This window comes from Oryctolagus cuniculus, chromosome 1 (assembly GCF_051225735.1).
Source record: "Oryctolagus cuniculus isolate XC-2025 breed Fujian yellow rabbit chromosome 1, ASM5122573v1, whole genome shotgun sequence".
NCBI classification, from domain to species: Eukaryota; Metazoa; Chordata; class Mammalia; order Lagomorpha; family Leporidae; genus Oryctolagus; species Oryctolagus cuniculus.
In genome coordinates, this window is record NC_142867.1 from 141,399,130 (window position 1) to 141,412,947 (window position 13,818).

The following is a 13,818-nucleotide window of genomic DNA, read 5'->3' on the forward strand; positions in this document are numbered from 1 at the left end:
GCCTAGCAGCTACTATGTAACCATCCCAATTGTCTCCAACATGTTTTTATGGTTATTTTTAACATTTGAGTCAAGATCCAGTCAAGGCCCATGCAATACATGGAGTTATGTTTTTGTAGTTTATTTTAACCTAGAAAAGATCCCTATCCACCCACTCCCCATAAAGGCAGAGAGAGAGAGAGAGAGAGAGAGAGAGAGAGAGAGAGAGAGAGAGAGATTCCCATTCACTGGATTGCTCACAACAGCTGGGACTGGGCCAGGCTAAAGCCAGGAGTTTGGAACTCAATTCAGGACTCCCACATGAGTGGCAGTAGGGACCCAAGTACCTGGGCCGTCAGCTGCTGCCTCCCGGGAAACTGGAATCAGCAGTGGAGCTGGGACTTGAAGCAGGTGCTCAGATAGGGAATGTGCGCATGCTCAGTGGGATCGTAACCGCTGTGCCAAAAGCGCACAGCTGACATTAATTTTCTGAAAAACTTGGACCAGTTGTTTAGTAGGATACCTCATGTTATTGACTGTCTTTTTTATTGTTAGAAATCTTAACTGATTTATTTTCCTTTATTCTTTTTTGTTTGTTTGTTTGTTTGTTTTTTGACAGGCAGAGTGGACAGTGAGAGAGAGAGACAGAGAGAAAGGTCTTCCTTTGCCGTTGGTTCACCCTCCAATGGCCGCCGCGGCCAGCGCGCTGCGGCCGGCGCACCGCGCTGATCCGATGGCAGGAGCCAGGAGCCAGGTGCTTTTCCTGGTCTCCCATGGGGTGCAGGGCCCAAGCACCTGGGCCATCCTCCACTGCACTCCCTGGCCACAGCAGAGGGCTGGCCTGGAAGAGGGGCAACCGGGACAGAATCCGGCGCCCCGACCGGGACTAGAACCCGGTGTGCCGGCGCCGCTAGGCGGAGGATTAGCCTAGTGAGCCGCGGCGCCGGCCTCCTTTATTCTTTAACTGAAAGTTAGATGGAAAAGATTGAGTTCATTCAGTGTAAGCAGTTTGGCCGGCTGACCCTGTGAACCTCATATCACAGCCTTCCAGTGTATGTGGCACCAGTCAGATCCTCTGATTTTTCAGTTGGGGACTGCGAATTATAGGGACCAGGGCCTTCAGAAAGTTTATGGAAAATGAGTGCTATGAAGAAAAACTATGCAGGGATTTTAAAATATTTTTAAAATTTATTTTATTTTTAAAAGATTTTTTATTATTTATTTGAGAGAGAGAGGGAGAAACGTCTTTTTTTTTTTTTTTTTTTTTTTTTTTTTTTTTTTGACAGGCAGAGTGGACAGTGAGAGAGACAGAGAGAAAGGTCTTCCTTTGCCGTTGGTTCACCCTCCAATGGCCGCTGCGGCTGGTGCGCTTTGGCTGGCGCACCGCGCCGATCCGAAGGCAGGACCAGGTGCTTCTCCTGGTCTCCCATGGGGTGCAGGGCCCAAGTACTTGGGCCATCCTCCACTGCCTTCCCGGGCCACAGCAGAGAGCTGGCCTGGAAGAGGGGCAACCGGGACAGAATCCGGCTCCCTGACCGGGACTAGAACCCGGTGTGCCGGCACCGCAAGGCAGAGGATTAGCCTACTGAGCTGTGGCGCCGGCCTTGAGAAACGTTTTTCTTCCACTGGTTCACTCCCTAGATGGCTGCAACAGCCAGTGCTGAGCCCATCTGAAGCCAGAAGTCAGAAGCTTCTTCTGGGTCTCCCACATGAGTGCAGGAGCCCAAGGACTTGGACCATCTAACACTGCCGTCCCAGGCCATGAGTAGAGAGCTGGATCAGAAGTGGAGCAGCCGGGTATTGGAACTGGCGACCGTATGGGATGCTGGAACTGCAAGCGAAGGCTTAGCCTACTATGCCATAGGGCCAGCTCCAAATATAATTTCTTTACTACAAGGGTAAATATTTCTTAAATGATCCCACTAGAGATTAAAAAAGTATAAAAACTAAGAAGTTAGGATTGTTATGTTTATTGCAAACTTATGTTTCAATTTTTAAGAATTTCATTTCTTTCACAAGACAGAAAGAGAGGTAGAGAGCTCCTATCATCTAGCTCACTCCCCCAAATGCTCACAGCAGTCCCCGTTGGGCCAAGCCATGGCCAGGAGCCTGGAACTCCATCTGGGTCTCCCATGTGGGTGGCAGGGGCCCAAGGACTTGAGCCATCACCTGCTTTTTAACAGGGCTCACTTTAACAGGAAGCTAGAATCGGGAACAGAGTCAGGAGAAAAATCCAGGCATTCCGCCTTGGGATGCAGGCAATCCAAGAGGCATCCTAAACGCTGCACAGAACACCTACCCCCATTGTTTGTTTCTAATCCATGTTTGAATTTCTGGTAACGTGTGTCACCTCCCTACTATGAGAGATGAGGACAGGGTACACTCCTTCTCATCTCCCCTGGGTTCCATGTCTTCCATGTTCCATGTTCTATAAGCTAATTATAGGCCCATCCTTGTTTGAACTCGGTCTGTGTTTAAATGGATGCAGTAGGGACTGGTGTTGTGGCGTAGCAGGTTAAGCTGCCGCCTGTGACGCCATCCTGTACAGGCACTGATTCAAGTCCTATCTGCTCTACCTCCAGTCCAGCTCCCTGCTAATGGCCTAGGAAAAGCAGCAAAAGATGACCCAAGTACTTGGGCCCCTGCCACTCCTGTGGGAGACCGGGAAGAAGCTCCTGGCTTCAGCCTGGCCCAGCCCTGGCCATTGAAGCATTTGGAGAGTGAACCAGTGGATGGAAGATCTCTGTTTCTTCCTCTCTCTGTAGTTCTGCCTTTCAAATAAATAAATCTTTTAAAATAAACACACAAGTAAATAAATGGATGCAATAACTCCTTGTCCATATGTCTTCATTCTCAACTTCATCAATGTCTCTCATTGACGGGATTCTGTTGTTAGGCTTTTTATGGACAGTTCGTGGCTGCTGTGTTGCTCGTGTTGAGATTTCATTTGCTGGTTCTTCTGTAACACTGTGTGGTGGCAGATCTGAAGATTCATTTTTTCCCCCACTCACTTTAGGAAAATCAGTTTTTGTCTTTTATCTTTTTATTCTTAAAATTTATTTTTAAAGGATTTATTTTTATTTATTTAAAAGAGTTACAGAGAAAGGTAGAGACAGAGAAAGAGATCTTCCATCCACTGGTTCACTCCCCAAATGGCTGCAAAGGTCGGAGCTGAGCTGATCTGAAGCCAGGAGCCAGGAGCTTCTTCCAGGTCTCCCACAAGGGTGCAGGGGTCCAAGGACTTGGGCCATCTTCTACTGCTTTCCCAGGCCATAGCAGAGAGCTGGATCAGAAGTGGAGGAGCCGGGAGTCGAACCAGCACCCACATGGGGTGCCAGCACTTCAAGCTGGGGCTTTAACCCGCTGCACCATAGTGCCATAGTGCCGGCCCCCTGTCTTTTATCTTTAAACCATCTTTTTTTTTACTGAGTTACTCACATCAGGCACAGCACTCACCCCAATAGTGTGTTGCTGGTCTGACTTCCATCTCTCTCTCTCTCTCTCTCTCTCTCTCTCTCTCTCTCTCTCTCTCTCCTGTTTGTCCTTTTCCTCTCCATGCACTGGGGTGGCTTCCTCAGGTGTTCTCGGCAGTGCCCACATGGATCCTTGTGTTTCTGACGCTGTTTATCCACGCAGCAGTTCCAGTGATTGGTCTCCTGTGTTTTCCTTGGGTCTGTTCTCTCCTTTCATCTCCTTTGACTGCTCATGTCAGTTTGAGCTCCTGTTTTATTGTGTCTTACTCTTCCTGAGGTGCTCTATAGCCTAGAGCGAGTGTGCAGGAGGATGGCTGAGCTCTTTGATCTTCCCTAAGCACTGTGTGTTCATGGTGTTGCCTCCTTATCTTGCTTCGTGCTGCAGGTTGTATAATCTGAGATGCGCTGGACATGCAGGGAGTGGAGCGCTTCACCACAAAGGCTGATCCACAGGCTGTGCTACTGCAATGGCTCTACAGATTTGTTCTGAGTGGGGTGACGGGCCCTGGCCTTTGCACCCTTATACAGACCAGTGGTTGGAATACAGGGAGCTCTCGGAGGGTAGCTGTGCTAGGGAGGCCCCCGCTGGGGAGAGTGCTTCTGTCCAGAGTGGGCACATGAGCAGGTGCAACCCAGCACCTGCTGGTGGTGCTGTCCAGACATCCACCCTATTTTCTCTGCTGAGGTGGGTTTACTCTGTCCCTTCGTACCCTATCTGAGACAGGTGTGTTTTCTCTCTGACGTGCAGAGTGAGGGCTGAGTGATATAGTTGAGCTTTTATGGTGTTCTCAGAGAATGCCTGGGCACCAAGGAAGGGTTGAGCAATCAAGTGATCTACTTGCTGCTTTGTTAAGAACAATGTGAGGTAGGGGTCAGGATTCTGTACCCAAATCCCCCAATGCCGTTTGTTGCAAGCCTTCTTTGGGCCTCTGCAGTGGCATCCTTGTCTGATGCAGGGGTCTATACATGCATCTACCTGCACCTGTCCATCCTATCCTATCTATATACTCATCCTCTCTGCACCTGTCCACTATCATTGTGCAAATAGCACACAGTCTCACTTGTGGTGACCTTATTTTCACTTGAAAAAATGTGTTAAGCAGGTATGATATGGTTCAAGGTAGCTAGCTGAGCTGGGGGTCGCAAACCACAAGGCCCTGCCCCATGTCATTTTATTCTGTCGGTCAGAACACTCCCTTTCCCAGGATACCTGGAGAAGGGTCCCCACGTCATGTGCATTAAGCTGCAATGTGGAATTTTATGGAGGGGTCATAAGTCTCCCAGGTGACCACATTGGTTCATAAAAGGAGGTGCTGGGGGGTACTCGGTCTCTCATTAGGCAAGAACAAGAGGAGGTCCTGAGGGTGTTCCCCTCTCTCTACTTCCCTGTGAGGAGCAACTCGGACTAGACTAAGTTACTGGAATTAAGACTTATTCTATACATCTGCTCTCCCACAATATGGCGCTGGGAGAGGAGCAAACAGCTTCTACCCAGCTGCCTCTCACCAACTTGACAAGCTGCAGGACCTGCTCCTGATTGGAGGAGAGCAGCGTGCTCGGCGTGTGGGTAGCAGAGTTGGGATTGGTGGAAGAGGACTATAAAGGAGGAGAGAGACACCATGCACCAGGAACATCTAAGAGGAACATCTATCAGAAGGAACACCTGTGCAGCCCCCGAGAGAGCCGGCCGGCGGTGTGCCGCTCCCCCGCGGAAGTGGGGAAAGTGGCAGGGGGAACCGCCCTTCCACGGAGGTGGAAGGGTCGGTAGCCAACCCGGGAAGAACCAGCAGCAAACCCGGGGAGGGCCGAGCAGACGAAAGAACAACGCAGGGTCCTGTGTCGTTCCTTCACGAAGACGGGGAGCGACATAATGGTGCCATGACTCGGATATGAAGCCTAGGCAGGGTTTAGTGTCGCTCCTCCATGAAGAGGGGGAGCGACACTTCCCCTCCCCAACCCCCTTCTCTCTCTGGCCCACCATAACTATACGTGTGTGTGTGTGTCTGTGTGTGTGTCTGCTTTCTTACCATTTAAATAAACTTTATCACTTTGTATACCATACGTGTGTTTGTGCTGAAAATGCTTTTATTTAAAAAAATTTATTTATTTGAGAGGCAGAGTTATAGACAATGAGAGGGAGAGACAGAGAGGTCGGTCTTCCATCCACTGGTTCACTCCCTGAGTGGCTGCAATGGCAGCAGCTGGGCCGATCCGAAGCCAGGAGCCAGCGCAATTGTTTCTCACCCTGCCAACTCCATGGTATCTGTGTTGAATACAGAGAGAGGGAGTAGTGCTTCTCAGGTTCTCCAGAGACTTAGATTTAAAGGCGTATGGAAAGGCAAAAGGAACTTTTATATATTTGACAGTATAGGATATTGTCTATTCTTGATAAAATTACTGTAGTATCCTTGCTTAAAGACAAGAGTTTCAAACTTACTATTGAAATAAACCTATCTGTTCATGACAAAAAAAAAAAAAAAAAAAAAAAAAAGACACTACTTGGGGCAGCCACGTCCATGATCAAAGTGCTTGGGTTTGATTCTCAGCTTTGCTCCCAAGTCTAGCTTCCCGCTCATATGCACCGTGAGAGGCAGCAGGTGATCACGGCTCAAGCACTCAAGTCCCTGCCACCCACATGGGAGACCTGGATTGAGTTCTGGGCTCATGGCTTCGGCGTGGCCCATATCTGGCTGTTACGGGCATCATTTTGGGCATGAACGTTGCAGATGGGAGCTCTATGTTTGTCTGTCTATTTGTCTTGGTCTCTGCCTTCCAAATAAACCAACATAAAGCAGCACACACTAATACTGTGTCATACCTAACAATAAAAAAGCTCCTTCAAAATATTCAGTTAATGTTATTTGATTCTTTTTGGTGCCGTTGTAAAATGTCTTTACATTGCTCATTTTCTTTGATTCCTGCTGGCATATAGATATATAGTTGCCTTTTAAAAATATATTTATCTTGGGGCTGGCGCTGTGGTGTAGCAGGTAAAGCTGCTGCCTGCAGTGCTGGCATCCCATATGGGTGCCATTTTGGGTCCTGGCTGCTCCACTTCCAATGCAGCTCTCTGCTGTGGCCTGGGAAAGCAGTGGAAGTTGGCCCAGATGCTTGGGCCCCTGCATCCGCGTGGGAGACTGGGAAGAGGTTCTTGGCTTTGGATCAGTGCAGCTCCGGTTGTTGCTGCCATCTGGGGAGTGAACCAGCAGATGGAAGATCTCTCTCCCTCTCTCTTTTTTAAAGATTTATTTATTTATCTGAAAGTCAGAATTACACAGAGAGAGGAGAGGCAGAGAGAGAGAGAGAGAGAGAGAGAGAGAGAGAGAGAAAGGTCTTCCATCCGATGGTTCACTCCCAAATTGGCCGCAATGGCTAGAGCTGTGCCAATCCGAAGCCAGGAGCCAGGAGCTTCTTCTGGGTCTTCCACGTGGGTGCAGGGGCCCAAGGACCTGGGCCATCTTCCACTGCTTTCCCAGGCCATAGCAGCCGGGACTCGAACTGGTGCCCATATGGGATGTGGGCACTGCAGGCTGGGGCTTTAACCTAGTGCACCACAGCATTGACCTCTCTCTTTCTTTTTCTTCTCACTCTCTCTCTCTCTCTGTCTCTGCCTCTCTGTGACTCTGCCTTTCAAATAAATAAATCTTAAAAAAATAATAAAATAAAAATGTATTTATCTTGTATTTGATGAGCTTTCTAAAATGATTCCGTTAGTTCTAGTCACTTCTCAGCAGCCTCTTGGGGCTTCTCCACATACACAGTCATATTGTCGTTTACATTTGTCTTCCAGGTGTTGCAAGGACCAGTTAGCTGAAAAGTGAAGAAAGTTGAGTTTGCGTTGTCTAGCCCATAATAGCTCCTGTCATTATGTTTTTTTTTTTTTTTAAGATTTATTTATTTATTTGAAAGATAGAATTACAGAGAGGCAGAGGCAGAGAGAGAGAATCTTCCATCTGCTGGCTTACTCCCTAAATGGCTGCAAAGGCTGAGCTGGGATGATCTGAAGCCAGGAGCCAGGAGATTCTTTTGGATCTCCCGCACAGGTGCAGGGGTCCGAGGACTTGGGCCATCTTCTGCTGCTTTCCAAGGCCATTGCAGAAAGCTGGATCGGAAGTGGGGCAGCCAGGTCTCGAACCGGTGCCCATATGGGATACCGGCACTGCAGGCAGCGGCTTTATTAACTGTGCCACAGCGCCAGCCCCATTGTCATGTTTATGCACCGTATTCATATTCTTATATGTTGCTGAACTTTGTTATTCTGTGTTTTTTATAGCTTTCCATCACCGATTGTTCTCGGAATTGGACAGGTAAGGGAACAAGTTAAACCTGTCTCTTCCTGAGACAGGGTACATGATGATGTTTATGGGTCTCTGGGTAAGACCACGGTTTATGAATTCAGTCGGTGTTTCTAAAGGGTGGGGGATCCTGCCACTGGTGAGGAGACATGGTGAAGTCGTGACTCTGTGCAATCAGTCTCCAATGCAGGACTGCTGTATGTGGGGGTGGGGGGGTGGGGGGAAGAAAACTATTTGCTCTAAGTTCTTTCACTGAATGGAATTACTATAAGCTGGGGGCCTGAGGACCCAGAGCGACACGGTGGGCTGGGGAGAATTCTTTTTTTTTTTTTTTTTTAAAGATTTATTTATTTATTTGAAAGTCAGAGTTACACAGAGAAAGGAGAGGCAGAGAGAGAAAGAGGTCTTCCATCCGCTGGTTCACTCCCCAATTAGCCGCAACTGCCGGAGCTGCGCTGGTCCGAAGCCAGGAGCCAGGAGCCTCTTCCTAGTCTCCTACGTGGGTGCAGGGGCCCAAGGACTTGGGCCATCTTCTACTGCTTTCCCAGGCCACAGCAGAGAGCTGGATTGGAAGTGGAACAGCTGGGACTTGAACTGGCGCCCATATGAGCTGCCGGTTCTGCAGGTGGCAGCTTTACCTGCTACGCCACAGCGCGGGCTCTGAGAATTTTTGCTCTCAGAATCCTGTGCTTGGTACTTAATTAAGCCAGTGTACAGATTGGAAAAATATTGATGTGATGGGGGGAGAATCACCACCTCCTTGTTATCAGAACTTGAGGGCTTTCTCAAGAGAAAGAAGGAATTTGAATTTTTCTATCAAATCTCCACATTGGTAAATGCTGGAGACTGATTACAATTTTTGCCAAGAAAATATGTCTGCAGTTTGCTTCCTGCAATTTCTTTTAAATATTTCTTTATGTATCTGAAAGGCAGAGTTACAGAGAGAGGGAGGTATCTTCCATACACTGGTTTACTCCCTAAGTGGCCTGAACAGCTGTCGTGGTTCAGGCTGAAGCCAGAAGCCTGGAACTACATCCAGTTCTCCCTCATGGGTGGCAGGGGCCCAGGGACTTGGGCCATCTTCTGCTGCTTTCCCAGCCAGGTGCATTAGCAGGGAGCTGGATTGGAAGTGGAGCAGCTGGGACTTGAACCGGTGCTCATATGGAATGCTGGCATCCCAGGCAGTGGCTTTACTCCCTGTGCCACAATGCCAGCCCTGCTTACTGCAGTTTCCAATATTTGCTCTCAGGTACCAGCGTAAACTTGGGTAAATGTTCAAACTAAGTCCATTTGGCTGTTTCTGAAATGTTCCATTAATACTAACGTGTTTATTTTATTCCTTTGGTCATGGGCTGTTGATTTCTAGTAAACAAGCAGTAACAGGCGTCCAAGTGTTTTTTGCTCTAAGTTACTTAGGGAAAAGCTTAAAATTATGAAAATTGTACCTGTTAATTAAATTTTAATTGTGAATCTAGAGAAACCTGTCATTTCTGTGAGTAAACATTATTCTGAGTAAATAGTATGCTAACGAATAGCTTTTTGCAGTATCACTTTAGGAAGAAAAATTATGACCAGGAAACAATGTTGTACAAAAAACATACTATCTTTATGTTTCAATGCAAAAACATATAGGAAAAAAGCACTTACAAAAGATCAGTGAGGGGCAGGTATTTGGGTAGCTGGTAAGATACCACCTGGAATGCCTGGGTTTGAGTCCCAGCTCTTCCTGATTCCAACTTCCTGCTAGTGCAGACGCTGGGAGATAGCAGGTGATGGCTCCCTGCCGCCCACGTAGGAGACCCAGATTGAATTCCTGGCTCCTGGCTTCAGCTTGGACCAGCCCTGCCCATTGCGGGCATTTGGGAACTCTGCCTGTCTTTCTTGAATTATAAATAAATAACCTTGGCACAGTAGTCTACGTTGCTTCTTGGGGTGTCCATATTCTGTATTGGAGTGCTTGGTGCAAGGCCCAGCCACTCCACTTCTAATCCAGCTTCCTGCTGATGCACATACCCTGGGAGGCAGCAGGTGACGGCCCAAGTACTTGTGGATCCTGCCACCCATGTGGGAGACCCAGTTGGAATGCCTGGCTCCTGGCTTTCACCTGGCCCAACCCTAGCTGTTTTGGACATTTGGGGAATGAACCAGCAGATGGATGGGACATCTCTCTCCATCTGTCTCTGTCCCTCTCCTTTTTCAAATACAATGAAAATAAATACCTAAAAATTTAATAGAATTATGCTGACTCATTGAATATGTGATAATATAACCTTTGTAGTCCCCAAGCCAAATAAATTCACGGTTGTTTGATCCACTGGCTTATACTCAGTTATGGTCAGGCCTTCCTAACTTACAGTGTGTTGCGTGAAGAGGCCAGTTAGACCCAATTTTATTTTTTTAATTTTTTAATTCTTTAATTTAATTAATTTTTAAAAGATTTACTTTTATTTATTTTAAAGACAGAGTGACAAAGAGAAAAAGAGAGAGAGAGAGAAACCATTTGCTGGCTCACTTCCACAATGGCCACAAAAGTGGTCTTCCAGACCGAAACTTAGAAAGTCTGAATTAGACTTATTTAAAGTGAGTTTTGAATTTTAACTGAGTTAGTATGTTTCTTTAAGAATTACAAGGTGAGGGTCTGGTGCTGTGGCTCTGCGGGTTAACGTCCTGGCCTGAAGCTCCGGCATCCCATGTGGGCGCTGGTTCAAGACCCAGCTGCTCCACTTCCGATCCAGCCCTCTGCTATGGCCTGGGAAAGCAGCAGAAGATGGCCCAAGTCCTTGGGCCCCTGCACCTGTGTGGGAGACCTGGAAGAAGCTCCTGGCTCCTGACTTCAGATCGCTGCAGCTCCAGCTGTTGCAGCCAATTTGGGATGAACCATCGGATGGAAAACCTGTCTCTCTCTCTCTCTCTCTCTCTCTCTCTCTCTCTCTCTCTCTGCCTCTCCTATCTGTGTAACTCTGACTTTCAAATAAATAAATAAATCTTAAAAAAAAAAAAAGAATTACAAGGTGAGACCTCAAGGTGAAGTTCAGTCATAAATCAGGATGGACTTGAGTTATACAAATCTGTTGTATCAAGTTTGTAGTTCACTAGGAGCAAGTTTGTAAATTCGCTAGGATTATAACTCTAAAGCTTTCAAGGCTGGCGTCATGGCACAGAGGGTTAAGCACCACCTGCAACACGGCATCCCATATGAGCACTGGTTGGAGTCCCAGTGCTGATCCCGCTCCCTGCTAATGCACCTGGGAAAGCAGCAGGAGGTGACCTGAGTGCTTGGGTCCCTGCCACCCTCATGGGTGCCACCCAGATGGCATTCCTGGCTCCTGGCTCCTGACTTTGGCCTGGTCCAGCCCTGGTTGTGGTGGCCATTTGGGGAGTGAACCAGCAGATGGAAGATATCTCTCTCCATAACTGTCTTTCAAATAAATAAATAAATCCTTAAAGTTTGTATCTTCATATAGAGGAAATTAAGTTCTAAAATTTGCATGGAAAGGCATTAACATTTTTTATTTCCTAATAATAAATAATAAGGCTTATTTCTTTTTCAAGAATATTTTGTTTGGGAGGCAGAGACACACAGAGGAGAGAGAGAGAGAGAGAGAGCGAGTGAGAGAGAGAGCGAGTGCTTCCATTCTCTGGTTCACTTTTTTTTTTTTTTTTTTTTTTTTTTCAGGCAGAGTGGACAGTGAGAGAGAGAGACAGAGAGAAAGGTCTTCCTTTGCTATTGGTTCACCCTCCAATGGCCTCTGTGGCTGGCACGCTGCTGCCAGCACACCGCGCTGATCCGATGGCAGGAGCCAGGTGCTTCTCCTGGTCTCCCATGTGGGTGCAGGGCCCAAGCACTTAGGCCATCCTCCACTGCACTCCCGGGCCACAGCAGAGAGCTGGCCTGGAAGAGGGGCAACCGGGACAGAATCCAGCGCCCCGACCGGGACTAGAACCTGGTGTGCCGGCGCCGCAAGGTGGAGGATTAGCCTAGTGAGCCGTGGCACCGGCCTCTCTGGTTCACTTCACAAATGCCTGCAATGAGCCCAGCTGGGAGCCATTCAGGTCTCCTGTGGCAGGAACCCAATTACTGGAGCCATTACGCTACCACTCAGGGTTAAGTCAGGAGCGGGAGATGGGACTTGAACCCAGGCTACTCTGCTAATGGGATATGGGCATATTAACCACCAGGCCACTCTGTATGGAGTGCTTCTAATCTACCCAGTGTATTCCATATTGATATGATTTGAAGGAGACGTTTTTGATGTACTGTCAAGACTGGAGAGAAAAATCCATTTTTGAATTTGTTTTTCTCTGTTCTCTTATGTTACATGTTAAGGAAATATTGGAGTTCTGAAAAGTGTGTCTGTGTGGAGTTTCCTATTTTTTTTTTTTATTTGAAAGACAGAGTTATAGAGAGAGGTAGAGACAGAGAGAGAGGTTTTTCCATCTGCTGGTTCACTCCCCAGATGGCCGCAACGGCCGGAGCTGTGCCAATCTGAAGCCAGGAGCCAGGAGCTTCTTCTGGGTCTCCCACACAGGTGCAGGGGCCCAAGGGCTTGGGCCATCCTCCACTGCTTTCCCAGGCTATAGCAGAGAGCTGGATAGGAAGAGCAGCAGCTGGGACTTGAACCGGCGCCCATATGGGATGCCGGCACTTCAGGCCAGGGCTTTAACCCACTATGCCACAGTGCCAGCCCCACTATTTTTTTTTTTTTAATTGTTTGCATTGCTCACCTTGTAGGAAGGTGCCCATATCCTCCACACATGGGAAGTGTGGTACAAGGTCCATGTGGGGCCTTACCAGCTGTTGCCCTGAGGGTTCCCTGTACGCCTCTGCCACCATTCCTGGAGCCCCTGGGGATAATATGTGTATCCGTGAGTCTGTTTGATGTTCAGCTTCTGCCTGTAGTTTTGCCGGAATCCGCTTAGTGGCAAGAAAACCTATTTCAGAGTTCCATGAATATTCTTCCTGGAACCCGGAACACTGATTTTGTTGTTCTGTTTCTTTCGGATGAGTCTGTTTTCTTCCGGTAATGTTGCTACGTCGAGCAGTCTTCCCAGCTATCTTGCTGAAGCTTGTCTCTCCGCTTGTTTTAGATGGCGGCCACCATAATGATACTGTATGTGTCCAAGCTGAATAAAATCATTCACTTCCCCGATTTTGACAAGAAAATTCCTGTAAAGGTATGTGACAAAGCCGTGATGGGACGTGGGAAATGCACACCCCTGCGTGCACTGGTAAGAAACTTCTCTGTAAAGATTGTCTGTCAGCCGGCGCCGCGGCGCACTAGGCTAATCCTCCGCCTGTGGCGCTGGCACCCCAGGTTCTAGTCCTGGTCGGGGTGCCGGATTCTGTCCCGGTTGCCCCTCTTCCAGGCCAGTTCTCTGCTGTGGCCCGGGAGTGCAGTGGAGGATGGCCCAAGTGCTTGGGCCCTGCACCCCATGGGAGACCAGGAGAAGCACCTGGCTCCTGCCTTCGGATCTGCATGGTGTGCCGGCCGCAGCGGCCATTGGGGGGTGGAAGAAAGGAAGACCTTTCTCTCTGTCTCTCTCTCACTGTCCACTCTGCCTGTCCAAAAAAAAAAAAAAAAGATTATCTGTCATTGAGGTGTCCAGGTCTGTTGTACAATCACAATAAGAGTATGTGCCTTGTAACTGACCTGAAATACATACATCGTGACAGACATCAACCATGACAAACATGGGTATTGTGTGACCTCAAATTTATTCGTGACAAAACTCTAACTCAGGGACCGGCACACGTTTTGGTAAAAGGGCCAGTCCACCTTCCTTTCTACTCTTTAACTCTGCTGATGTGCAGTGAAAGCAGCCCAAGGTGATGGGAAAATGAATCGATCTAATTCTATTCCAGTAAAATTGATTTACGTATTTACATTTGAGGAGTGAACAAGTGGATGGAAGACCTCTCTCTCTCTCTCTCTGTCTGCACCTGGAGATTGTATGTATCCAGTACAAATGGTTTTGTTTAGCTTGGATACATACAGTACCTTTCTTCGTTTCTAGGCTGGATTTGGCCTGTGCACCCTGGGCTGCTTATTCCTGTTTTAAGTTTTCATCAT

General features: G+C 48.0%; 1 protein-coding gene across 2 annotated transcripts in view; it reads left to right on the forward strand.

Annotated features, from left to right (window-relative positions):
* The window catches only part of SLC35D2 (solute carrier family 35 member D2), a 57,390-nt gene that overhangs the window by 7,292 nt on the left and 36,280 nt on the right, over positions 1 to 13,818 (forward strand). For both annotated transcript variants that reach the window (XM_089335669.1, XM_002708265.6), the window contains exons 2-3: positions 7,726 to 7,759; positions 12,836 to 12,922. In XM_089335669.1, coding sequence (XP_089191795.1) covers positions 7,726 to 7,759; positions 12,836 to 12,922 — 121 coding nt within the window. The remainder of the gene's footprint in view (positions 1 to 7,725; positions 7,760 to 12,835; positions 12,923 to 13,818) is intronic.